The sequence below is a fragment of the Felis catus genome, chromosome A1 (genome assembly GCF_018350175.1).
Source record: "Felis catus isolate Fca126 chromosome A1, F.catus_Fca126_mat1.0, whole genome shotgun sequence".
NCBI classification, from domain to species: Eukaryota; Metazoa; Chordata; class Mammalia; order Carnivora; family Felidae; genus Felis; species Felis catus.
The window spans coordinates 209,451,663-209,478,669 of record NC_058368.1 but is presented as its reverse complement, the minus strand read 5'-3'; the positions used below and the strand labels follow the sequence as shown (position 1 = coordinate 209,478,669).

Sequence of the window (27,007 nt, the reverse complement as noted above, 5' to 3'; positions counted from 1 at the left end):
TGGTAACATTTTGTTATCTTTTAGGTAGTGCAACATTGTGTGAGCTGTCTGGGAGCAGTTGTAAATAAAGTGACACAAAATTTTAAATTTGTGTGGGCCTGTTTCAATAGATACTATGGTAAGTTCAGTGCCTGGGCTTTGAAATTATTCTGATGGATCCTGTAGTGCGTCTAGCTCCTTTTTAAAAACACATCTGATAGGGGCGCCTGTGTGGCTCAGTCGGTTAAGCGTACAACTTCGGCTCAGGTCATGATCTCGCAGTCCGTGAGTTCAAGCCCCGCATCGGGCTCTGTTCTGACAGCTCAGAGCCTGGAGTCTGTTTCAGATTCCGTGTCTCCCTCTCTCTCTGACCCTCCCCCATTCATGGTCTGTCTCTGTCTCAAATAAACGTTGAAAAAATTTAAAAACACATCTGATAAAGACAGCATCAAGCAAATTGTTAAGAGGTGTGATTGTCTCAGAAGCAATATTTTCTAGTATCTTTTGTATTTCCTTAATAACTGAATATAATCACTTCAGTAATTTACCTCATAAGTAACTATTGGTCAGTTTTCTGCCCACTATGTAAAATAAAATTTAAATACCATTTTTTTCTTATATTAATTCTTTTAGGCTGTAAGGTATTCTGTCATAATTCTAGCTGTGTGTGACTCTTAAGAACATTAGTAAAATTTAACTCTAACAACTTAGCAATAATTATTTGAAGATAATTCAAGGATAAAACATTATAAGTAAACATTACTTATCTTTATTAGGTGCCATTTCAAAATTAAAAAGTCAGCACCAGGAGGATCCAAATAACACTTCACTTCTGACAAACAAACCAGCACTTCTTAGATCCCTTTTCACTGTTGGAGCACTATGTCGGCATTTTGATTTTGATCTAGAAGATTTTAAAGGCAACAGTAAGGTACGATTCTAATATTAATTACTTAGTATGCTATAAAAAATAGGACTGTGTGACCCTGTGAACTGAAAATTACTAATGACCCAGGATGAAAGCAGCTTTATAGTAGTCTGGTTTAATGAGAATTCTGAAGCAGTGCTACCCAAAACCTGGTCCTCAGACTAGCCTCTGATCAACCAGCTGTTTGTTACTGATTTGTCATAAGAAGCTTACACAAGTTATATCAGCTTTGTAACAGTGGACACACTGGGTTAAGCAGCTGACTTTTTTTTTTTTAACTTCCTCAATGAAGGAGCAGTACATTAATTTGCATTTTACACAAGCTTCTTTGTCACACACTTTTATTTTGAATGTCACCATTCTAAAATTTATGGATTTATAAACTTGTGATTTATTCTTCAGTAAAGTTCACATGCAGAAATTCTTATTGTTTGCTTTTAGGCTTTTTCTTTTTATAATTGAAAACTGAGAGAAGTTACTCTTCTTCATACACATTAAAGTGTTTTTTTATTCCCCTTAGGTTAACATAAAGGATAAAGTACTTGAATTACTGATGTATTTTACAAAACATTCAGATGAAGAAGTACAAACAAAAGCTATCATTGGTCTAGGTAAGTTAAGTCTAAATTTCTTTATAATTTTAGTTGTTTGAGAGGTTGAGCAAATTTGGAAATATTGTGAGTCTACACTGTTTTTTTATTTAAGTATGTTTCTACTCACAGTAGGATTTGGTATATAGACTATAGGATTGGGGATTAAGACACCTGGGTTCCATTATTGGCTCAGCCAGTGACTTTCTAGGTGACCTTGAGCAAGTCATGTAACTACTCTGTTCATCAGAGAAATTTTATTTTGGTAGCATTAACAATGTTTATAATTTAATATGCATGAACAGTGGTCCATATTAGTCTTTTGAACAAAAATGAGAAATAAAATTTTAGTTACCCAAACCTTATTAAATGTTTACTGATTTCTTTAAATAAACTTAAATCTTAGAATCTTAGTCCTCCTTCATCCCTTTCATAGCAAATCAACTAAAAATTCAGATATCACTTACTTTAGGGAAGTTCTATTGAAATAGTGTTAACTTCAAGCCAAATGTGTACCTTTGAATATTAAGTCTGGACATATGTTATATGAAGTGGGTAAACTTATAGTGTTAATCCAGAGAACAAATAGTGCAAATTTTAACTTGAAGAAGTAGCACTGTCTACAAAATACTACCTCTAGACCAGTTAATAAATGACATCTTGCTTGTGTGACCTTGGACTAGTTATCTGATCACTCTATGCTTTGAGTTTAGTTTGTATTTGGCATCAGTAATACTTGCTATCATTAAGGGTCCTCATCTTGTCTTACATAAATAAGTGTTTTGTACAAATAAACATGAATAGTATTATTTTGCTACTTATCAAATTATGGTTATAGAATTCAGCATTGTGGCTTCATTATAATGCCATAAAAATAAATGGAAGATATTATTAGCTCTAGTTTATTTTAGAATTTTTCTGTTTCATCAAATGGATATATATACACACACACATTTATTTATTTATTTATTTTTTTAATAATGCCAATGTAGTACCTTCTAGGGATCTAAAAAATGTTTACAGACGTTACCTCTTAAATCCTGATAACGTCCCTTTGAGGTAGGTGGGTGGTAAATATTATTGTCCCCATTTTACAGATGGAGAATTGAGGCACAGAGAGATTATGTGACTCACCCAAGGTCACACTACAAGTCAGTGGTGGACCAGGAATAGAACCCAAGACACCTGACTCCTAATCCACTCCCCTAGCCACTAGGCCCTGCTCCCTCCTCAAGGTTTCCTCTTGTGTGAAATTCTCCTTTGAAATGCAATTTCTTGTTTTTAATTCATGGGGAAAGAAGTACCTGCTCTAATACTTCTCTGGGTAAGGCCACTAGCATATATTCTTCTGGTCATTTTAAGTTTTAATGTTTGAAAAGGAGCTCTTTCATATAAATTATAAACATTTTCATTAAGTATTACATTTAATTTTAATATGAATATGTCAAGACATTTTTTTTGTCTCTTTAGGATTTGCCTTTATTCAGCATCCAAGTCTAATGTTTGAGCAAGAGGTGAAAAATCTATATAATAACATTTTATCTGATAAGAACTCCTCAGTAAATTTAAAAATACAAGTGTTAAAAAACCTCCAGACCTACCTACAAGAAGAGGATACACGTATGCAACAAGCAGACAGAGACTGTAAGTGAAGATGTATTTTTAAATTTCACATTGTGTCTAGAGTTAGAATACTGTCCGACTCTTTTAATCCAGACACCTGAATTTCCTTATCTGTTATATGATAGATACGAATGTATCTATATACATGTGTAATGTGTATACATAATGTGTATTATATGATGTAACACATGTTCAGATATTAACATTTTGCAGGAGGATAGGGATTGTAATTCTCATCAGGTGCCTCTCATGGAGGCGCGCGCGCGCACACACACACACACACACACACACACACACACACACACACACACACACAAAAGATTAAGAGCCATTGAGCCAGAGTACTACCTATAATTTTGTACTTTTGGGTGTGGCCTAATTTGGTGTAATTCGTAAAGTTGATACACATGTTCTTAATATGTTTACTTCCTTTTGCAGGGAAGAAAGTTGCAAAACAGGAAGATCTAAAAGAAATGGGTGATGTGTCCTCAGGGATGAGTAGTTCCATCATGCAGCTTTACCTCAAACAGGTGCTTGAGGCGTTTTTTCACACCCAGTCAAGTGTACGCCACTTTGCCCTGAATGTCATTGCGTTGACGCTAAACCAGGGTCTTATCCATCCAGTTCAGGTGAGTCTGTTTGATAGTGGCAGCACTTACTGCAAGAACCAGATTTGTTACCATTTGATGACATTGTGATTATACAATACTAGTTCTTTATTCATCTTAGTTGTTAATTTTTTATCCATTCAGGATAAAAAAGAATCCATCTCCTAGGTTGTCGTTACTGTAAAATACCCATATGTTCATAATATTGTCTTTATCGAACACATTTCCAGTTTACATTGGTAGAATATGTACTTGGAATCAGTTTTCTAAGTAGGGATGGTTTGTTTTAATCCATATTGACTCTTATCCCTAAGAACCAATAGCCTGTAATGTCAAGAGAGTTAACTGGGGTTCAGAGTATTATCTGTTAACAGGGTGGATTGTAAGTCCATAGAAAAGTAAATCATATTACCTAAGCTCAGTTCCTTCATCTGTAAGTTGGAGGTAATACCACCTACCTAATACCTCAGCACACTGATGTGAGGACTAACTGACATAATAAAGATATATTAGCATCACTGAGAATTGGCAGCTGATGCTGACGTAGTAGTGTATAACTGTCTGACATGTTCAGGAGAGTACCATAAGCTACAGAAGGGAATTTACTAGACAACCAAAAGCCTGTATCCTTTAAAAATTTTTTTTCAACGTTTTTATTTATTTTTGGGACAGAGAGAGACAGAGCATGAACGGGGGAGGGGCAGAGAGAGAGGGAGACACAGAATCGGAAACAGGCTCCAGGCTCTGAGCCATCAGCCCAGAGCCTGACCCAGGGCTCGAACTCACGGACCGCGAGATCGTGACCTGGCTGAAGTCAGACGCTTAACCGACTGCGCCACCCAGGCGCCCCTAAGATTTTTATTTTGCCTGTTTTTTGTGGAACTTCTTCTAAAATATGCTATATGTGAGTATGCTTTGTTCTTCCCTGTGTCCTGAAATAAAACACACTGATGAATTCTAAGAACAAACAAGGACATTCTCTTACGACACCATAATGCAGTCATCAAATTCATGAGATTTAACACTGATACAGTGTTATCTAATATATAGTCCATTTTCAGATTTTGCCAGCTGAGCCAGTAATATTCTTTATGGACTTTCCTCCCCCAAGTCAGGGTTTAATCCATGATCATCCTTTTCAGTTAGTGCTGTGTTGACATTTTTTAAGCTGTTGTTTGTTTGTTTGTTTGTTTTCAGGTCTCCTCACTGCTGATTCAGATTCACTTAACATAGTATTGGTGTTTCTTGACCTTAGAAGTCCAGTAAATATGGCTGTTACCAGAACACTAGCTATCGAACTGTCTGATCATTGAAGCCCTATATCAGTGTTGCAAAAAAATTTATATTTTTCTGGTTTTGAGTATGAAAGGCAAAGTATATTTTGCCCTATATTATCTTTACATAGCAAATTCAGTCAAGCTTGGAAAATTACTGGATTATACATTTGCATTATATATCATAATCTTAAGTGGGTATTCTTAGTGTAGGAGCCCTTTATGTATGATTAAAGAACCTTTACTTCACACAGAAATTGTTTCCTTTTCATCAGTATTTTTGCTGATGCTTCATTTTTTTTGTTGTTGTTTTGTTTTTTTCCTTTAAGGTAAATCTAAGGGAAGATTAATCATTTTTAAAAGAACACTAAAACATGACATTTATAGGAAGGCCTATAAAGCCGAATTCATATATCCCAGTTATATAGCAAGTTTTAACATATGTCATGAGACATACAGAGCTTTTACTACTGTGATGTCTTATAAACTCTTTATTTTTATTTTTAGTGTGTACCATATTTAATTGCTATGGGAACAGACCCAGAACCAGCTATGAGGAACAAGGCTGATCAGCAACTGGTGGAAATCGACAAAAAATATGCTGGATTCATTCATGTATGTATTTTTAAATTGTATAACCTAAATTTAAACATCTTCTTCGGTATACCATTTCCTTGATAAAGGTCCTGCCCATCTTCGTATTAGAATAACATATTTTGCTTAGTACAGTAAAACCTTGGTTTGCGAGCATAATTTGTTCCAGAACCATGCTTATAATCCAAAGCATTTGCATATCCAAGTGAATTTCCCAATAAGAAATAACGGAAACTCAGATGATTCATTCCACATCCCAAAAATATTCATATAAAATGATTACAATACTGTAATATAATACAAAATAATAAAATACAAAATATAAAGAAAAATAAATAAATTAACCTGCACTTACTTTGAAAACCTTCGTGGCTGGTGTGAAGGAGATGAGAGAGGAGGGTTATTGTGTAGGACAACTTTCACTATCACTAACGGAATCACTGCTCTCTGTTGGCTCATTGGAATCTTTTTCTGTATGGAAGACATTGTGTACACTCACAGGGATGTTGACTACGGTATGGTATTAATGAACTCTTGTCATATATTGTAATGTAACTGGCAATAAAACAGCAGAGGAGGGGCGCCTGGGTGGCGCAGTCGGTTAAGCGTCCGACTTCAGCCAGGTCACGATCTCGCGGTCCGTGAGTTCGAGCCCCGCGTCAGGCTCTGGGCTGATGGCCCCTCCCCCGTTCATGCTCTGTCTCTCTCTGTCCCAAAAATAAATAAACGTTGAAAAAAATAAAAATAAAAAAACAGCAGAGGAAAAGGGTCTATCTGCAAGCAACCTGACCTAGAATGAAGCAAAGCATTCCTAGGCTTGCTGTTGTATGGAAAGCAAAGGACTGTCCATAGGTGCTTTGAAGTGACCAAAAAATACACTAGTGCCAGTTGTGGGCACCTTCCAACGTTCTGAAAAATCACTGATTTCTGCCAAACACCGAAGCCTGAGACCGAGCATCCAAGCATGGGAGATGATCACCCACGATCCCTTAGTGAGAGAGAGAGAGACAGAAGAACCATTGGCTCAGTTGTGATCATGTGATGTTTGGCGTCATGTACTACTCGTATTGCAAGACATCGTTTATCAAGTTAAAATTTATTAGAAATGTTTGCTCAGGGCATCTGGGCGGCTCAGTCAGTTACACGTCCAACTGCAGCTCAGGTTATGATATCGTAGTTCATGGCTTCGAGCCCCACGTCCGGCTCTGTGCTGGCAGCTCAGAGCCTGGAGCCTGCTTTGGATTCTGTGTCTCCCTCTATCTCTGACGCTCACCCACTCACCCTTTGTGTCTCTGTCAAAAATGAACATTAAAAAAAAAAAATGTTTGCTCATCTTGCAGAACACTCACAGAGCAAGTTGCAATCCAAGGTTTTACTGTATTTACTTCTAAACATGCAACTGAGTTTGTCCCCCAAGCTTTTTATTCTCATTTAAAATTAACTCTTAAAACTGAGCTAGAGGTGATAGTCCAGCAAGCGTGCTGGACTAAAAGTAAGGATGCCTGGGTTCTAGTCCCTACAGTGTGATCTTGGCAGTAATGGCTTTCTGGGTCTTGATTTTTTCTTATATAAAACAAGGGGGTTGCAGTAGATGATCTCTGATGTTCCTTACAGCATTTGAGTTCCATAATTTTATGATTTTAAGTAAGAAAACTAAACAGTGGAGTTAGCCTCTTCTTATAATATTCAAAGTATAGTTTTAACTTGACTCTTAATTTCCATTACAAAAATGAGCCTTTTATTGATTTCAGATGAAAGCAGTGGCTGGTATGAAGATGTCCTACCAGGTACAACAGGCAATCAACACATGCCTAAAAGATCCTGTGAGGGGTTTCAGACAAGACGAGTCCTCTAGCGCTTTGTGTTCACATCTTTACTCCATGATCCGTGGAAATCGCCAACACAGACGGGCCTTTCTAATTTCTTTACTCAACCTCTTTGATGACACAGCAGTAAGCATAAAAACCTTTTTATTTTAAGAAAATAAATGTTCTATAAAATTTTATGCCTAAAGTAGTCAGCATTTTGAAAATATGACCATTTTAGTCAATAATAGTGACTATATTAAATATGTGTTTCTTTACATCTTCTTATATTAATTACAAGGTATATAGTCAAATTTGGAGGGGAAGTTTCACATGGAATATAAATACAGTGACCGATAAAGTATAACTGTGTCTCCATACTGAGTATCTTATAAACTTTGATAATAGTTCTTTAAGCATAACTTTAAATAAGGTACAGCAGTTAAATTATCACTTTGAGGATAAGTTACTTCAATAAATAAGGTCAGACTTCACTTATTCCTGCTACAGTCAAATATTATTAGAATAACTGTTCCAGGTTTTTGGCTACTGAAGTCCTTATTTGTTCAACTTGACTTCCTTAATAAAGAGCCCACTTGTGTGTAATTACAATTTTGACCCTTTGGGCTATTGCACAAGTTGCATTGGCCAGGACCATAAACGAACAAAATAGAAGGCTCTGTTGTTTAACTTACCTCTTAATTTATTCATTCATTTTACACACATATTTATTCAGCACCTGCTACGTGTGGTAGTCATTGTGCTAAGAGATGAAGATAAAATGGTGGATAGGACAGATTTAGTATCTGCCCATATAGAGCTTTACCAGTTAGTCTGTGTGTGTGTGTAAAGCTTTGAAAAGAACAAAAGAAATATTTTTTGTATTTAATCACTTACAAGTTGATTGTTATCCCAAAACCAGATTTTTTTCAATAAAACAAAATTTAAATTACCAGAATGTAGATACCTTACTAGGCCTCTTTTTTTAAGTACTACATGAAATTTTTTGATATGTGATCTAGTAGATAAATATTACAAGCACTTATCTCAGAAGTACTTGGACTATCATTTAATCATCACCATGACCATCATCATCATCATGTCATCATCAGTATTAAGTTTTCATGGTATGTAGGACATCATGCTAGGAGTGGAAAATGGTATGATATAGTGCTCTTGCCCTCAATGGATCTTACCTCCCTCCAGTTGTGGAGACATGATAAAGGAAATAAATCAGGTTAGCGTATTTTGAGTGCCAGGTGGTTTATACTGTTGATACTGCTCTAGTCCCTATCTCTTCTCCTGAGCTTCATTCCTGTGTGCTTTCATTGCCTGCTGTGTGTCTGTCACTAGCTCGATGTTCTGTCACCCCAGCATGAGCAATGCTAAGCTGGAAATTCAGCTGTCATAATGCAGTGCCGTCTCCTGTTTCCAGGAAAGGATGTCAGAGGAGGAACAAATCACTGAAGGCCTGGGAATTAGATGAGATGGACCTACTATTTAAGGCAGGGGTAAAAACATAATAAAGGGACAAAGATAAGAATGTGTGGGAAATAATGAATAGATTGTTATTCTACTGGAGCAGAAAGGTCACAATAAGGCATGGTTTATGGAAGATCTTGTAGACAGTGAAAAACCAATAAAAGCATTTGAATGAAAGTAATGAGGACAGGTGCCAAAGAACATTTTTAGGAACATGGATGTTTTAGCATTGTGTTCACACTAGAGGTAACAAGGGACTGATCTATTATGATGGTGGTAGGAAAGGAAAGAAGCGTGAAGAAGTAATAAATGAGGCTGTGTAAGAATAGTCGAAGGATAACTGGAATATTCTTGTCCTGAGCACCTGAGAATAATAATAGGATTGCTGAAAAGGAGTTGGCTTGAGAAGGACATAAAAAGAGGAATAGTCAAAGAGAGAACTAAGGAAGAAGAAATTTTCAGGAAGGAAAGGGTGGAGGGTAGTGTCCAGTGCTACTCACAAGTCAAGGAGAAGAGATTTTTAAAAAATGGGAAGCAGTCAAGCAGTGAGGGACACAGGTCTGATTGTGATTGAAGAGTGGTGGGGAAGACAGTGGGGGAGCAGCTCTAGAGTATTCTTTTAAGAAATTTGATTTTCGAAAGGGAAGAGCAATACGGGACTTTTTTATGACCAGAGTTGAAGAATTTCAGTTTTTAAAAGGTTTATTGAGAGTAGTCCTGAACATTTGCAGCTTAGGAGGAAACGGTATATATAAATTAATGTTCATAGATGAGGTGGAGTTCTGTGTTTGCGTTTCCCCAACTGTAACATGTAGATGTTGACACATATTGAAAAATAAAAAAATAGAGTGAAAGCAAGTTTATTCCATCTGTCCTACTGGATTTTGTTGTTGCTGTTGCCGCTGTTGGGTTTTATGTTGCTTGCATGGCAGGATCGGTGAGATGGTAGAAGGGGGTATGTTTTGATTGCTATATATTTTTCACTTTTTTTCCTAAACTGTAAATGTTTTGAAGGAATTTAAATATTAATGTGCCTTTCTGTTTATATTCTGTATGATTATGAAATGCTGAAAATCTCTGTTACTTCTTTTTAAAGCAAACAACCAGTAGTAACCCTAATTTTTGCTTACCTCAGTTTTTATAATGTGGGACTATGGTAGCACCGTCAGAACGACTGATATTCTAAATTATGTATATGTAGGAAACTGACAAATGTTTTTTGAATACGTGAGCTTTGATTTTTTTTTTTTTAACCCACATGTTAGTACTATTATTACTGCTTATTGTTGAGGGCAGAATAGTAACTGTGTGTAACTGATCTCCATATGGGTTAAACTCTTAGAAGCACAATGACAAATCATTATGATTCATATGTATACTTTCTGATGCGGTATGGATTTATCATAAAGATCCCATATACTCTATAAGAAAACTTGAGGGAATTCCACTTGGGTGCACTGAAAAATTTCACCTCTTCCCTTCTTGAGGTCCATGGTATACTTCATTATGAAATCTCTTAAGATGGGTATAAGATTATTTTATAAAATCCATTTCTGTTACCCCTCATCCGTTTTTCTTACCTACTTTCCCTGCTCTCTCCTTCCCTCCCTCCTCCACCCTTCTCTTTCAGAAGCATTAACTGAGGTGAAAGTGCCCTCTAATATTTTTTCTAAAAAGGATTTTTGGATGGATTTCTAGATTATCCACTAAACATGTGTACCTTTTTTTAAAATTTACAGAAAACAGAAGTGAATATGCTCTTGTATATAGCAGACAATCTAGCCTGTTTTCCATACCAGACACAGGAAGAGCCGTTGTTTATAATGCATCATATAGACATTACACTCTCAGTTTCTGGTAGTAACCTACTGCAGTCATTCAAGGAGGTAAGTTACACACATTACTATTCTTAATGCATCTGTCAAAGTGCAGGCATGCTATTTTCACTGTTTTGTTTCCATTGTTCTTTTTTTTCTTTTCACAGGTATATAAAACCTTTCTAAATAATTTAAAATCTGGGCAGTGCTTGAATTGGGGAGAAGTGGGTTGCTGTTTCATTTCTATTAAGAAAGACCTAAAACCATTCCATTTCAGATCATTTAAGTGGAATACATACATCCATATATATATATATATGTGTGTGTGTGTGTGTGTGTGTGTATATATATATATATATATATATATGGATGTATGTATTGTTCTTTTGATAAGCCATCCCACTTCTTTTTTTTCCTCTTACTTTAAGCACTGACCTTAAGTGTTTGGTGTCCATTCATATATCCATTTAAACCCCATTTTAAAGCATCTTGCGATTCTATAAATCTGGTAATGCTGTAGATCACAATAGTATACTTGAAGAGATATAACTAGAGATAGAGATAGATAGCTTACTTATAAGGAAACACAGAAAATGTATAATGTTGATTTCCTTATCTCTGAACACCAGCATCATAATGGGGTTGGCATATTGTATGCCCAAAATCTTTACTGAGTTTCTTATTATAAACCTTATGTCTTCTCTTTTGTGGTTTTTTTAGGAGAAAATGTAATTGGTTTCATTGTAATGGCACCTAGTATAGCACTTGGAAACATAGTAGGCCCTCAGTAAATTATTTAAAAATTAATTGGAATATTTTCATGTGCCTGATGACACAGTAGATCTCATTTTACAAAATTGTTGCACTCAGAACTCAATATGATCAAACTAGTAAATCAGGGAGATTATTATAATACCCAAGGGTTGGAATTACCGAAGGATCTAAACCCTTCCTGCTTGAAGTTTGCACCAAGACCCAGCCGCAGTGGCCTCACTTGAGAACTTGTGAGAACTGCAGACCCTCGGGCCCCACCCTCGACCTACTGAAACAGTCTATTTTTAACAGAATCCCTAGGTGCACCTTAAAGTTTGAGAAGTTAAATAATGCCCCCAGAAACTTAAGCCATAATGTTACCTTATTTTCTCTCACTGTTGTGGATATACTTGTAAATGTTTCTCCCATTTTATTTCTTCAACAATTACATTTGAATAATTGCTTTGTAATTTAGTCTTTTCTCCTCTCTTAAATCTAGCTGACTTTATTTCTTTTTAAGAGTCAACTGTTTCATGAAATACAGAAAAAAATAACTGTTTAAGAAAAGTTCCATATTATCTTGTTGAAAAGCTCTTAAAAGGGAGAATTTGATAGATGCTGGGATGTTCAAACCTATTAAATGTTCCTCAGTTAAGTTATATTTAGCGCTTTTTTTTCTTTTAAGTAGTCTCTGTGCCCAGTGTGGGGCTTGAACTCATGAACCTGAGATCACGAGTCGTATGTTCTGCTGACTGAGCCAGCCAGGCACCCCTCTCCTCGGTTAAACTATATTTACTACTTTTCCTGTGTAATGGCTTACCTATGTACCAAATTTATACTTTTATAACTAACTTATTTTCATTTCTATCCTATAACAAAATTGTTTCCCTTTGATATTTCAAAAGGGCTTTTGGGGAGGGAGAGATCAGGGCAGTGGATTATATACGATTTTATTAAGTCTTGGAAGCTGTTTATGGAAAGTCAGAGGGTTTTAATATATAAAATATTAATTTAAAGATGCTTTTTTGAAGTTGTTGAATGGAGCATATGTATTTATTAGGGGTATTTTGTTACTATTTTTCCTTTTTTTTCACCCCCTCCAGTCAATGGTAAAAGACAAAAGGAAAGAGAGAAAATCATCACCTAGTAAAGAAAATGAGTCAAGTGAGAGTGAAGAAGAAGTTTCCAGGCCTCGGAAGTCACGGAAACGTGTAGATTCAGATTCAGATTCAGATTCGGAAGATGACATAAATTCAGTGATGAAATGCTTGCCAGAAAATTCAGCTCCTTTAATTGAATTTGCAAATGTCTCCCAGGGTATTTTATTGCTTCTGATGCTAAAACAACATTTGAAGAATCTCTGTGGATTTTCTGATAGGTAAGGTTACGTAAGCAGTGAGAGAAAAAAATTTACCTGGTTCAAATTATAAAGAAATATGACACTCAATTTTGATTGCATGCTTATTTTCATATTAAAAATGTTCCTTTTTAAAGAAGGAACATAGTGTTGGTATATATTTTGTTGTGTAATATATCACAGTTTGTTCACTTTGTTCTTGAAGAGAAGACAAACATTTCATAGTCATAATGCATTATAAATCAAAGGACTTAACTTTGTTGATTTCCTTAAAAAGACCTTATTAGAGAATTAGGCTGATCTTCATGTAGATTACAAATTTAAGTGTTCAAAGAGCTGTGAATAAAGAATAGATGTAGACCAACTAGACTGAGCTCTCATAGAACCCAAATAGTCTCTAATAGAAATAGTAAAGTACTAATTATTTGTGAATGCCCTATAATTTTACCCACAATTAGTCACTGTAGGTATCTTTTTTCTGCCTGTACCCATGAAACTTTGGTCATTTTTTTTTTTTTAAGTTTAATTCATTTATTTTGAGAGAGAGCATGGGAGGGACAGAGAAAGAGGGAAAGAATCCCAAGCAGGCTCCATGCTGTCAGCACAGAGCCTGATGCAGGGCTTGAATTCATGAACCGTGAGATCATGACCTGAGCAGAAACCAAGAGTCAGACACTTAACTGACTGAGCCATTCAGGCACCCCTTGTCATTTTTCATTTCATTAAAACCTTACGTTAGGAATCACAAAGCTGGGGCACCTGTGTGGCTCACTCAGTTAAAGCATCCTACTACAGCTCAGGTCATGATCTCGTGATTGGTGAGTTCGAGCCCCACGTCAGGCTCTGTGCTGACAGCTCAGAGCCTAGAGCCTGCTTCAGATTCTGTCTCCCTTTCTGCCCCTACCCCACTCATGCTCTGTCCCTCTCTCTCAAAAATGAAAAAACATTTAAAAAAAGAAAAAAGGAATCACAGAGCCAAATGTTCATAGGAGATAGATCATGAAACGGAACAAAGGGGATTCAGGAGAAGGTCACTGGCAAACTGGAAAAAACATGTTTTATTTAAAGGACTCAGGTATTACTCAGATGTCCATCAATTTTTTGCCATAGAAGAGGGTAGGCATAATGTAGCCAAGAGCTTCTACTTTTGCAAGAGAAGCTAGATAATCCAGGTTTTAATGGACATATCTTGATGTTAAATGTTGGCAACTAATTTAATGTAAAACCTTGTAAGGCCTTGAGGTGATGCTAAGGAGTTGGGGAGATTTTTTTTTTTTTAACTTTTATTTATTTTGAGAGGGAGACAGCACACGTCTCATGGGGAAGGGGCAGAGCGTGAGGGAGGCAGAGAATCCCCAGCAGGCTCAGAGCTGCCAGCACAGAGCCAGATGCAGGGCTCAAACCCACAAAGCCAGGAGATCAAGACCCGAGCCAAAACCCAGGATGCTTAACCAACTGAGCCACCCAGGCACCCTAAGTCGGGAGAATTTTTAAGCCAGAGTTGTTAATAATATGAAACAGGTTTTGGCTGCTGTGTAGAGGATGAATAATTGGGAGGGCAGGAAAGTAGGAGGTAAACTAGTTACATAAACCAGTATTATATTGAAACTGTTCTACAATCATGATCATAGCACTCAAAAGCAGACATGAGAAATACTTTCATTTAAATGATGCCTCTATTTCAGACAAATGCTGATGGAAACAAGAGAATATTATTCTTGTGAATCTTTGTCTTTATGTCTTTACTTCCCTTTGAAATTATGTTTATTTTTGTGTACAAGTTCACTGGCTGAAATCTGTATGATAAAAAGTTTAATTATTAGTAAATTAAATTTAACTGCAATCACTTTAAATATAAATGCCTGAAAAATTTTTAAAGTTAATGACTTTGTTTTCCCAAAACAGTAAAATTCAGAAATACTCTCCATCTGAATCTGCAAAAGTATATGATAAAGCGATAAACCGGAAAACAGGAGTTCATTTTCATCCCAAACAAACACTGGACTTCCTGCGGAGTGATATGGCTAATTCCAAAATCACTGAAGATGTGAAGAGGAGTATAGTAAAACAGTATCTAGATGTGAGTAGTAAAACCAAAATCTGTTTCTTTTTAATAGTGACTTTCTTGAAAAGTAAATTATTTCCTGGGAGAAAGCAGTCCCCCTTACATTGAAGCTTCATAAACCACCAGGATGATTTTTCTGTATGTGGTTTTAATGAGTTCCTTGAAGCTTGCCTTTCCCATTTCACCCATTGCATCATAATTATTTTTTCTTAGGAAAGGCCAGCCCACTGCTCATTTTATTTCAGTAAGAATGAAAGCTTTTAGGCAGGTTTTAGGAAAAAAGCCATGCCCATGTGTGTATTTTTCTTAATTCAGTAGATTACATAGTTTATGGTTCATATAAGGAGAAAATCATGAAAAAGTCATCCTCCTGCCCTCCAGCCATCCTGTTGCTCTCCTTCCTGGCAACAGTATTAGTACTTTTTTACGTATTCTTACAGAAGTGTAATACAGGCTTATATATTTGTATGTCTCTTACATGTGTACTCTGTTAACAAGTATGTAAGAATATGTATATGTACAAAAAGTGCTTTTAAAATGTCTTGGAGTGGCTGGATGGCTCAGTCAGTTAAGCATCGGACTCTTGATTTTACCTCAGGTCATGATCTCACTGTTTGTGAAATCAAGCCCCACATCAGTCTCTGTGCTGACAGTGTGGAGCCTGCTTGGGATTCTCTCTCTCCCTCTCTCTCTGCCCCGCCTCTGCTCATACTCTGTCTCTCTCCTCTCTCTCTCTCTCTCTCTCTCTCTCTCTCTCTCTCTCTCTCTGCCCCTCTCCCCCTCTCCCTCTCTCCCTCTATTTCTCTCAAATAAGCTTAAAAAAACACTTAAAATGTCTTTAAGACTAGGCAAATTCATAGAGACAGAAAATAGAATAGAGGTTGTTACCAGAAGGAATGAGGAGCTATTGTTTTAATTTTTTTTTTTTTTTAACGTTTATTTATTTTTGAGACAGAGAGAGACAGAGCATGAACGGGGGAGGGGCAGAGAGAGAGGGAGACACAGAATCGGAAGCAGGCTCCAGGCTCTGAGCCATCAGCCCAGAGCCCGACGCAGGGCTCGAACTCACGGACTGCGAGATCGTGACCTGAGCTGAAGTCAGACGCTTAACCGACTGCACCACCCAGGCACCCCGAGGAGCTATTGTTTTAATAGGAACAGAATGAATTTCTGTTTGGGATGATAAAAAAGTTTTGGAAATGATGGTGGTGATGATTATACAACATGGTGAATATACTTAATGGCAATGAATTGAACACTAAAATCTAGAATGATAAGTTTTAAGGTATATTTTACCCCAGTAAAGTTTTATGTTTAAAGAAATATTTGGGGGGAGGATTGTCCCTCAAAAATAAAAATAGTTTTTTGTTTTAATCTATTTCAAGCAAGTAGCTAAACATAACTAATAATGATATTTTTGACCAAGAATGAAACCTACACGGTGGTTTTCATATTATTCATAGACTGTAAACCTTATACTCTAAAACTGAAAATTATTTTAATTCTCATTTAAAATTCTTTAACATTCTTTTTATCCTCTTTTATCTTCTTACTTTTGGAGAAGGCAAAGGGGGACAGAAAATGTGGAAAATGTCTATCAGTATTTAATTATTAATCACTTGGTTGCTTGATGACTTGGACCAGGGTCAGCAGACTCCAACTTATGGGCCAAATCTGGCCCCCACTGCCTGTTTTTTTTTTTTTTTCCCCCTACTGCCTGTTTAAATAAACTTCTCTTAAAACAGCCATGCCCACTCATTTATGTTGTCGCTAGATGCTTTCACACTACAATGACAAGAGTTGTATTAGTTATGACAGAGACCACATGGTGTACAAAAGCCAAAAATATTTACTATCTGGCTCTTTATAGAAAATATTTACCAGGCCCTGATGCAGACAATAGCTAAAGTCTATTTAGCAATTAAACTATCACCCACACCCAATTACTGCTGTAGAAAACATTTAGGGAAAAAAATTTTAAAGGAAACATTTAAGGATTTAACAATCTTGCTTGAAATTATGTACATAAAATTCTAAATTCGTATCTAATTTTTGTAGTTCAAACTTCTCATGGAACATCTGGACCCTGATGAAGAGGAGGAAGAAGGGGAGGTGTCAGCTAGTACAAATGCTCGGAACAAAGCAATTACCTCGCTGCTTGGAGGAGGCAGCCCTAAAAATAATGCAGCAGCAGAGACAGAAGATGATGAAAGTGATGGGGAGGATAGAGGAGGAGGCACTTCAGGGGTGAGGCGGAGGAGGAGTCAACGTATTTCGCAGCGTATTACGTAAAATGATTTTTATGTGCTTATATATGTCAGTCTATTAAATGTACACCAAGTAATGTAATACTTATGAGAGAAAACATTTTGTAGATAGAGATTCTCTACTTAACCATTTATACATCCTTTTGTAGAAAGTTTAACATAAAAGACAATAAAAAAGAAAAAACAGAAATGAGACTTATCCAGCATAAAGGGTTATTAATTTTTTTTGGATTGTATTAATGTGTGTTATCCTTTTTTATTGTTGCTAAGTTTTATGTAGCTTTATGGTTCATATGTATATATAATTTTATATATCAATAAGAGTAAAGACACGGGTACAAATTAAGAGTTATATGGTTTTACAAGTATATGTTAACCCCTTGGCGCTGGCGGTCACGGTGCGTCTCATTGCCGGCAATGGAAGTGTGCTGGGAAATCCCAAACTCCCGGCGTCAAGGGATTAAAAGCAATAAAAACAAAAATTTCACTAAAATTCTTTTGTGTAACACTTCGTCTTTTTTCCCCCCCCCAATGTTTTAGTCATTGAGAAGGTCAAAACGAAATTCAGACTCTACGGAGTTGGCAGCACAGATGAATGAAAGTGTTGACGTCATGGATGTCATCGCTATTTGCTGTCCAAAGTACAAAGATCGACCACAAATTGCAAGAGTAGTACAGAAAACCAGCAATGGCTTCAGTGTTCAGTGGATGGCAGGCTCCTACAGTGGCTCCTGGACTGAGGCTAAGCGCCGTGACGGCCGCAAACTGGTGCCTTGGGTAGACACTATTAAAGAGTCAGACATTATTTACAAAAAAATTGCTCTAACGAGTGCTAATAAGCTGACTAATAAAGTTGTTCAGACTTTACGATCCCTGTATGCCGCCAAGGATGGGACTTCCAGCTAATGAATTTGTACATGCAGCCAAATTTACAGGAATTTTTTTAAAGGCAGAAAAACTTGAAATATCAACATTCTGGCAAAAAAAAATCAGTTTTATGAAGAGTAAGAATGGAACCTGGGATGCAGGAACAAAAGAAGGAAATGTTGGGCAAACATTTTTGTGGGAGCTCCCTTCGCTGTTGTGCAGCAGAAACAGATTCTCAGTTCATTTTTACTCCCACTGTATTATAGTTTAACAAAAATTGTTTATATCTTGGAAAAAAACTTTCTGTTTAAAAAATAAACAAGTGAATGTTGGAAATTAGTCTGTTAATGTTCTTAATAAAGTGTTCTTGGAGTTTAACCTAGCAGCGGATGGCTTTCTTTAGCTTAGCCCAGTTTCCAGGGAAGCATTGTTTTTTCCAGGCTGTAAAATGGCAGACTCTCCTGGATATATAATTTATTCTGTTGAGAAAAAAAAAAAAAAAAAAAAAAAAAAAAAAAAAAAAAGCATGCAGTATCTATGACCTATCTGCAGAAGGAGTTTTTGTAAATGTAGATTTTGATGTATTAGGTCACCCTGAAAACAATACAAGAAAAGGGATCCCCAGGCAATCTGGTGGAGCGAATACTGCAATAAATTTTTTTACTTCTCTTTGTTACTTGTCTGTTTCCATTTGAATTTCTTATTGTAAAGATCTGTTTAAATCCATTTATATTATTTTGCAGTCTTTTATGTAAAATTTATTATATCACTGGTTTTCAAAGCAAAACATAAAATATTGTTTATACAGTTTGTATAGGCTGACTTCTGAATAATTGGTATCTATTATTTTCATTCCCATAAGAGGGTGTAAACAGTTAACTCCAGGGTTTTATTGTATCCTGCAATATTTAGTATTAACTATATATGATTTAGCACTGTGCCAAACACATTTTCAAGAGTACATTTTGATATAAAAAGAAACTATAGTTTATTCCTTGTATGCTTCAATTTCTTTCTAGTGATGTCATGATGGTAATATTTATTTTTTAAACCTGGGGAAAAGGTAACAGTCATGCTATTTTGGGAAACTAGCATTTCTCTTAGTTAAAATTATGCTGTGTGTTATTTTAGAAATAGAGTGGAGTATGACATTTCGTATTTACATTACATTTTTCACAAGTTATTTTTTAATGCTGAAAAAGGAGTAATTTTACTAGTTGAGATGTTTATTCATTTTCTATTCTAAACATATTTTATACCTCTTTGGAGAGCGGTTGTTATTACAAATGGGGAGAGTGGGTATTTAATCAGTTGATCTGCATAGTTGATGCTCAGAAATAGTAATGGCTAAAATCGCAGGGGAGAAGGTGTGTTTCAAATTTAAGTCTTTTAAAAACAATGTGTACTTATTTTTAAGTTCATTTTTAAAAGTTGACCTCTAGAATGTTAAGTTTTATGAAATTGGCCAATAAATGAAGATTCTCAATTTGTGAGGAAAAGTGACATTGCCACAAAATACCTTTTTGTGAACACTTATTAAACCACAATGAAAATAACTTTTCAGGATCTATTTCCGATGTGGAATTCTTTCCGAACATTTTCTTGAAGGAAATGTTTTCCCACTCTTCTTCCACTTAATTGTATGTTTCCTCTTCCTTTTTACTGTGAACTCTGTAGAATAAAACTAGATTGGCTTTTTTCCCCCATGGAGTAGTATGTTTAATCAGAAAGGACTTGAGGTAGCTAATGAAAACAATAGAAATTCATCAATAAGAGTAAAATACTAATGTAGAAAAAATATAAAAAAATAAAGTCAAGCCTGTAGAGTTCTAAAGAAGATGTAGTAAAACTGATCTTGAATGCTATGAAGCTTGACAATCGTGCATGCTGTTATTTGATTCTTAAAAAAACTCTGCTAGTTAAATGTTTTATCCCCATTTTGTAGATGAGGAAAACTGAGTCTCAGATTCAGTAATTAGTTTATAAATGTTGTAGGGATTTAAATTTGGAGTTGGAATAATTGTGTCTCACTATTCTAAGCTAATTAAACAATTAAAGGAGATGATCCTTATTGAAAGTAAACCAGTTCCTAAAGGATACTTAGTGTGTTTATACTTAGGGACCCTCTTCAGAGTGAGCTTTAGCGGGTAGGCACACAGTAGATAAGGCTTCTCTTGCCAGGTGAATTTCTGTGTTCAGGAATTTTCCATACATTCTGAGTTCCGGTATTTTAGCTATTAATATAAGCCAAATGTTGATACAATTCCTAAGCCTTAACCCTTAAAATATACTAACCAAAGTTTTCAAAAAGTAGATTTCTCAAATGTGAATTTTTTAGGTCTTAACAGTAAAATAGGTTAAGGCCTTGACAGTCAAATCTACAAAATCAAACTTTCCGTGTATATTAAGGGTTTACAAAGTTCAATCTTAATCTGTAGTTTGTTGATACTGTAATATGCCAAATCATGTTTTGATTTGTATTGAAAAGAAGGTGTGTTCTATTTGATATAAAAAGCGCCAAGTACCTCTTCACTTTAATATATTAATTACGAAATTTTTGTATTTTCTTAAATTGTTTACTATTTTGACAGCGAATGGGTAGTTTAAAAAATTTGTATCAAAATACAAAGGCAGAAAACAATTTAGTAATCTCTAGTGAGAAATTCTAAACTTTTAAAGAAAAGTAGTATGTAGCTTACTTTGTTGATATGTTGAATATTTGAACTATTAGCAGGTAACTGAAGCACAGAGTTATTGACGACTGTAGTCTATCCATGAAGACAGGTAAGTCCAGCTTTTCTGTCCAGTGTGGATTTCATGAGCAATGAGCAAAGTTATCATATGTTCATGTAGAAAGTGAACTTACCCAGGAAGCTGTGTGGTTTTCTTCGTCCATACTCCGCTTTCGGTTGCACAAAGAGCTCAGTGTGGTCACTAGTGCAGCACCCAGGTGGTCTGCATCTCCAAAGCTATTGATACTAAACTGGAATAAGGTTACTTTTGCTAATGTAAAATCCATCAGATCATTCACTTGAAATGATCATGTAATTTGAGACACTTGACAGTAAATTTTGCTCTACAGAAATCCTACTTGTTTGAACCTTTTGCTGTTTTACCTTGCTCATTTTAAAACTGAAGTTGGTTTAACCCCTTAGCTAATTTTTGTCATAGGAAGCATATTATTCATTACACAACTTGGTGTAATATTTTTATTTGAAAATTTTCCTAACCACTCATTGTTCTGTTGGTCCTAACAGTTGAATGTAAATTTGGTGTAATAGGTCACTAACCAAACAAGTTCCCATTTGCATAGTTTATTGACCAAGTGGTCATACAATCCCTGTGTGTTTTGTGTGATAATCCAGTGAATACCACCGACCCACCCCTCTTTGTGAGACGCCACTTGTATATGGCTTCATTGCCCACACTGATGCAGAATGCACACATTCTTTTATTCTCATCAGGATTTTTTTTTTAATGACTTTAACTTTTTGTTAGAGAATCACCACAGACCCATCACTCAGTTTCAATCATTCTGAATTTCTGACCAAGCTTATTTCAGCTACACCCTCTGTATCCTCCTCTATATTTTTCTGAAACCCCAGATACATTATTTCGTCTATAAACATATCATCTTTAAATATTAATACTCCTTGACATCAAATATCCAGTAACTTCAAATTTTCAATGTCCTCAAAATGTCTTTTTTAGTTTTAGGTCCTAATCTATAGATGTCTTCATCTTTTATTCTTTACAAATTTTTTAATGAAGAAACTGAATCTTGTCCTTGGGTTCTTAAGAAATAGTTGGTTCTAAATAGAGGAAGAACAGTTATTTTCCGCTTTGTAATCCTCTTTCGTAACTGAATTTATTTTGGGTTTGAGAGACATTGTCTCTCTCCCAAACTCCTGTGTATTGATTCTTAAGCCTGTGTAACCAGAATAGTGGTGCCATTACAGAGATAATGAAGTAAGGAGGTAGGTCTAGTTTTCAGAAAGATGGTGATAAACGTTTGTTTAATCCTTTGAATTTTAGTTGGCAAATGCCAAACAGGCAATTAGAGATGAAGAACTAAAGTAAGGAAACACAAGTTTAAACAGATAACAGAAGTTGCCCTGTGATTAAAGTTCCTCCGTTAGTCAGAATTTTGTTACCTACTGTTTGAAATAAGTGGACAATTGGTCGTGGTTATTTTTTATTATATAGTTTGTAGGCATTGCAGTTTTGTTGAATGTAATTTTGCTTCTATTTGTGACTTTTTTTTTCAGTCATTAGAACCTTAGAAATGAAAAGTTATTTTGTGTTACTTTGTCATATAGTTGTACTGTCTGCACCCTTTTTTCCCCACAAGAAATGGCAGTGTTAAGTTTGCCGTGATCATAACTTGCGTAGAATTGTAATTTAGAACAAAGAACAGGAAAATGTAATCATAATCTAAGTTTGTCATAAAACCTAAACTGATAATGGATCTCCACATTCCATAGTTTTAAAAAATTTCTATAGAGTCTTAAAATATGAGGGATCTGACAACTCATTTAATCCAGATATTCATGAACCTCTTTAAGTATCTAATGAAAGCCATGAAATCTCTACTTAGGAAACTAAACAAACCCTTCTTAGAAGACTGAACAGAATTGTGCATATAATTTCAGGGGATTCCTGGTCACTCCCACCAGTGACATGTATAAACTGCTTTGGAAATCCATTAACTACAGGTGAAGAGAAATTGAGGCTCAAATAGGTGAATTGATATCTACAAGCTACAGTTGACCCTTGAACAACATGAGTTTGAACTGTGCAGTTCCACTTATATGCAAATACTGTAACTTACTTTCCTTGTGATTTTCTTAATTTTTTTTTTGCTAGCTTAACTGTAAGAATACAGCATATAATACATATAATGTGTTTATTAACAGTGTTATCAGTAAGGTTTCTAGTCAACAGTAGGCTATTAGTAGCCAAGTTTTGAGTCAAAAGTTACACATGACTATGCGGGAGGTCTCGGTGTCCCTAAACCCTACATCATTCAAGGGTTACCTGCATATACCTACTTAGTACCAAGAGCCAAGAGCAACCCTCCAGGCTCTTTCTTACCTCCCAGATCAGTTGCTCTTACAAAGAAGATTCATCTGGAAAGTCCTTATTCAGTCATAAGATATGAATGTAGAGAAACTAATGACTAAATGTTGTGGATTTTTTTTTTATACCTTTTCAAAAGATCCACTTTATAGCTTCAGATTTTGAGATGCCTACTATCCTGTTAGATAAAGAGAGAAGGTAAAATGTGAACATTTTATGGATCCCATTTTTATTTTAATTTTTTTCCATATTACCTGGCTAATCTTGAAGATGGGAAGAATCCAGAAACCAGGGAGGGATTAGAGAGTTTCAAGGAGGAAGTAGAGAGCAACATGTGAAATGCAGTAAGATCAAAACACAAAAATTATTGAACGTGGCTAATCTTTAGTAGAAGACTAAAACTTGGAGTGGTGAAAAGAGTATTAACTTTGAATTCAGAACACAGCCTGAAGCCATGTGATTCTGAGATAAGTGTGATGAAGTTTGGTAAATACAACCACTTAGCATGTTATGTGGGAGCTTAAAGAAATCCATAATTGGAGTATTTGGCTGGCTCAGAGCATGCAACTCTTGATCTCAAGGTTGTTTTTTGTTTTTTTAAATATGTTAAATTTATTGTCAAATTGGTTTCCATACAACACCCAGTGCTCATCCCAGAAGATGCCCTCCTCAATACCCATCACCCACCCTCCCCTGCCTCCCACCCCCCATCAGCCCTCAGTTCTCAGTTTTTTTTTTTTTCAATATATGGTTTATTGTCAAATTGGTTTCCATACAATACCCAGTGCTCATCCCAAAAGGTGCCCTCCTCAATACCCATCACCCACCCTCTCCTCCCTCCCACCCCCCATCAACCCTCAGTTCTCGGTTTTTAAGAGTCTCTTATGCTTCGGCTCTCTCCCACTCTAACCTTTTTTTTTTTTTTTCCTTCCCCTCCCCCATGGGTTCCTGTTAAGTTTCTCAGGATCTCAGGGTTTTGAGTCTGAGCTTCACACTGGGCATAGAGATTACTTTTAAAAAATCTGTATCTTTTGTGCATATTTGGATTCGAATGTTTGGTTGTGGGGGAGATATGGGCCACAGAATTCTGAAAGTGTAGATAGTACTGTGCGGAGGAACCAGCATGTGAGTAGTAGGGTTTCAAAAGATGAAGCTACGGAAAGTAAGGACAGCTAAGCATACACTGCCCAGAACTTAAATTTTAATGCATAGGCACTGGAAGAATTGTAAGCAAGGAATTAGTGAAAGCTCACTTTGGCTGCTACGTAGAGGGTAGATTTGAAGGGGTCAAGAAGAGGACATTGACGCGACAGTCTCAGAGATGGTGAGAGCCTGAACTAGGATGATGATTGCAGTAGGGATAAAGAGAAGATTGGAGAGATTGTAGATGTATGTAGGAGATAAAAATGGCAGGACTTGACAGTTGACTGAATGAGGTAAAGGAAGACAGCGGTGTCGAGAATAGCTATCAGGTCTTTCTACTTTCCATAACTAGGTTTAAACAAGCTGGAAGCTAGTATCTGAGGGCTTTTTGGATGATGTCCAAAAGGTGGAAACATGACACCTTCAGTAGGGAACTTTGGACTGAGCCTGCTTTGGGAACTCATCAGCATGTAAGCTGTTCAGTGAGCAGCACAGAGCCAAAGGAAGGACCTTGGAGACTACCAACATTTAAGGTACAGCAGGAGGACAATGAATTTGTGGAGGAGATGAGAAATGATTAGAGGAAGATGGGAAGAATCCAGAAACCAGGGGTTAGAGGGTTTCAAGGACGAAGCAGAGAGCAACATGTGAAATGCAGTAAAGTCAAAGTGGAGAAAGTATTGATCCTGCCATTCAGGATGTAAATGGAAACCTTTAGGGAGAGTAGTTTCAGAAAGAATGAGAACAAAATCAAACACTATAGTTGAGAAATGAATGAGAATCTTGTCAGGAAGAGTGGCCAGGCAGGAAGAGAGACAACAGAGTACTGACATGCTGAGTAGTGAAGCTGGAGAGAAAAGCAGATAAAAGGGCCTGAAAAGCCACATTCAAAAGTTTGGAAGGGCTTTCACTCGGTATAATATACTCAGAGTTGTGGTTCAGAAAGATCACTTGCTGGCTGCATTGTGGGGAGCCATGATGATGCCAAAATGCATAATTGTGTTATTTTTCTCTAGTGGGGCCAGCTGCACAGCAAGGAAGGTGATCTGCCTCTGGGCCAGGACTGGGAAACCTTGGGTGTAATTGAGCTAGGCTGAGAGAAAAAGGAAGGATTAAGGTTTAAAGGCCTCCATCAAACGGAAAAGCAAGTGTAATGAGAGTAGCAGAAATGGAATAATGGGGTGAAAAGGTCGGAGGAACGTGTGAGATGCTGAGGTAGAGTGGTTCTGGAAACAAGGTGTAAGAATGTGACCCTAAGAATGAATTAGTAAAGTAAAGAGGTGACGTTTGGCATTGGAGAGAGCGAGAAACCACAGCTACATTCTGCACTCCTTTCCTGAGCTTAAAACATGGATTCTTCTTTCTTTCCTGTCATACTAACAGTTTGTCTTGGATATCACTTGGTACTGACACTGGTTATTTTTAGTTTTTGCAAAATCAGTCACTTGACAGGTATTTGCTAAGTGCTTACTGTAAGCAATGAACTGTGCTGGACCAATGGCAGTAAGTTTGTGTTCCAGTGGCAGAGACGAAATGAATCGCAAAGTACACAATTTTACAGCTATTAGGTTACAATTGAATTGTGTTCTTGAGAGAGAAAGTAACAATCTATGAGAGTATGTAGCACTGGCGTAGTCTGGAAGGCTGGGGGAGATGAGAAATGCTTCCTTCTCCAAGTGAAACTAATCCTCAGATAAAGCCTGACATGTAATATAGATAGATACCAAATAATGTTGGTTGAACCATTAAGAAATGGGAAATAATTTTTAATGGCTCTCAGCAGTTCATTCCTTAGGGACATGATGGTTGAGGTCTGAATTCTATGGGGAAAAAAATTGTTGGGAGGAAAGAGATGCAAGGAGAATCCCAAACTTATGGCGCGGTATATGCAAAGGTGCCTTCAGAAGCTTCATGGTTCCAGGAAATGGCAGAGAACAAGACAGTAGAATGAAGCTGATGATGTAGATGGGCCAAATCATGCTTCTGTAGACCAGACCATGGTAAGGATGTCCGAGGAGCAATAGGAAGCCATTAAAGAAATTAAGATGGGTGAGAGTAGAATAGAGATTTGCATTTGTGAAATCAGATTTGCATTTTTAAAAGATCACTGGCTACAGGCTATACAGTAATTGAGGAGGCCATAAAGGTCCATATGAATGAAAGGTGATGATAGCTTGAGTTGGGGTGGTGGTGGTCAAAGGAGAAAAGTGGCCTCATTTGTAAACGGTTAAATTGGTCACATAGTTTTGCCTGGATATTGTTTAAATTGTAATAAGGAGAGAACATGAATTTCCTTAGTAAGATGCAGTGAGACAAGTCTTCCTGGGTAGGTCTCCACATAGAAGACAACATGGCTTACACTTGATTCATCTGAAAGACAGCCCAGGGGGAATAACCACAGTTTGAAGTGAGGAAAGGAATCAAAAGACGTGACATTATCCAAAAAGGAGAAAAGTAGGCTTAGTGGATTTCTGCGCAGCTTGTAACTGCTGATTGAATCTTTAAAATCCTGCCTTTTATACAAAGTAATCCCAAGATAAAAATTTTAACAAGATAGGCTTTTAATGCGATAATACATACAGTTTCTGTTATTTACTGGTTTAATTTTTCTAATTAAATTTAAAGAAATAATCCCTTGTTCATAGAAGCAACCACTTTGAACTCTTTTAGCTTTTTCTTTGGGTAGCTATATTTCTAAATGTACTATTAGAATTTATTAATTGTAATAGAATTATTAAGTCTAGACTTTATGTTATCACGATTAACTTTTTTATGA

General features: G+C 36.3%; 1 protein-coding gene across 5 annotated transcripts in view; it reads left to right on the top strand.

Moving 5' to 3' along the window:
• Positions 1-19,000, top strand: part of NIPBL (NIPBL cohesin loading factor) — a 200,364-nt gene extending 181,364 nt beyond the window's left edge. For 3 of the 5 annotated variants that reach the window (XM_023239001.2, XM_045038081.1, XM_045038085.1), the window contains 12 exons: positions 25-118; positions 756-910; positions 1,428-1,518; positions 2,968-3,141; positions 3,559-3,749; positions 5,510-5,617; positions 7,348-7,548; positions 10,623-10,769; positions 12,557-12,831; positions 14,716-14,890; positions 16,934-17,122; positions 17,683-19,000. In XM_023239001.2, the coding sequence (XP_023094769.1) occupies positions 25-118; positions 756-910; positions 1,428-1,518; positions 2,968-3,141; positions 3,559-3,749; positions 5,510-5,617; positions 7,348-7,548; positions 10,623-10,769; positions 12,557-12,831; positions 14,716-14,890; positions 16,934-17,122; positions 17,683-18,048 (2,166 nt within the window). In that variant the 3' untranslated portion in view covers positions 18,049-19,000. Of the gene's footprint in view, positions 1-24; positions 119-755; positions 911-1,427; positions 1,519-2,967; positions 3,142-3,558; positions 3,750-5,509; positions 5,618-7,347; positions 7,549-10,622; positions 10,770-12,556; positions 12,832-14,715; positions 14,891-16,933; positions 17,168-17,682 lie in introns of those variants that run through there. The other 2 variants (XM_023239002.2, XM_045038089.1) reach the window with 2 other exon arrangements.
• Positions 19,001-27,007: the final 8,007 nt, after the last annotated feature.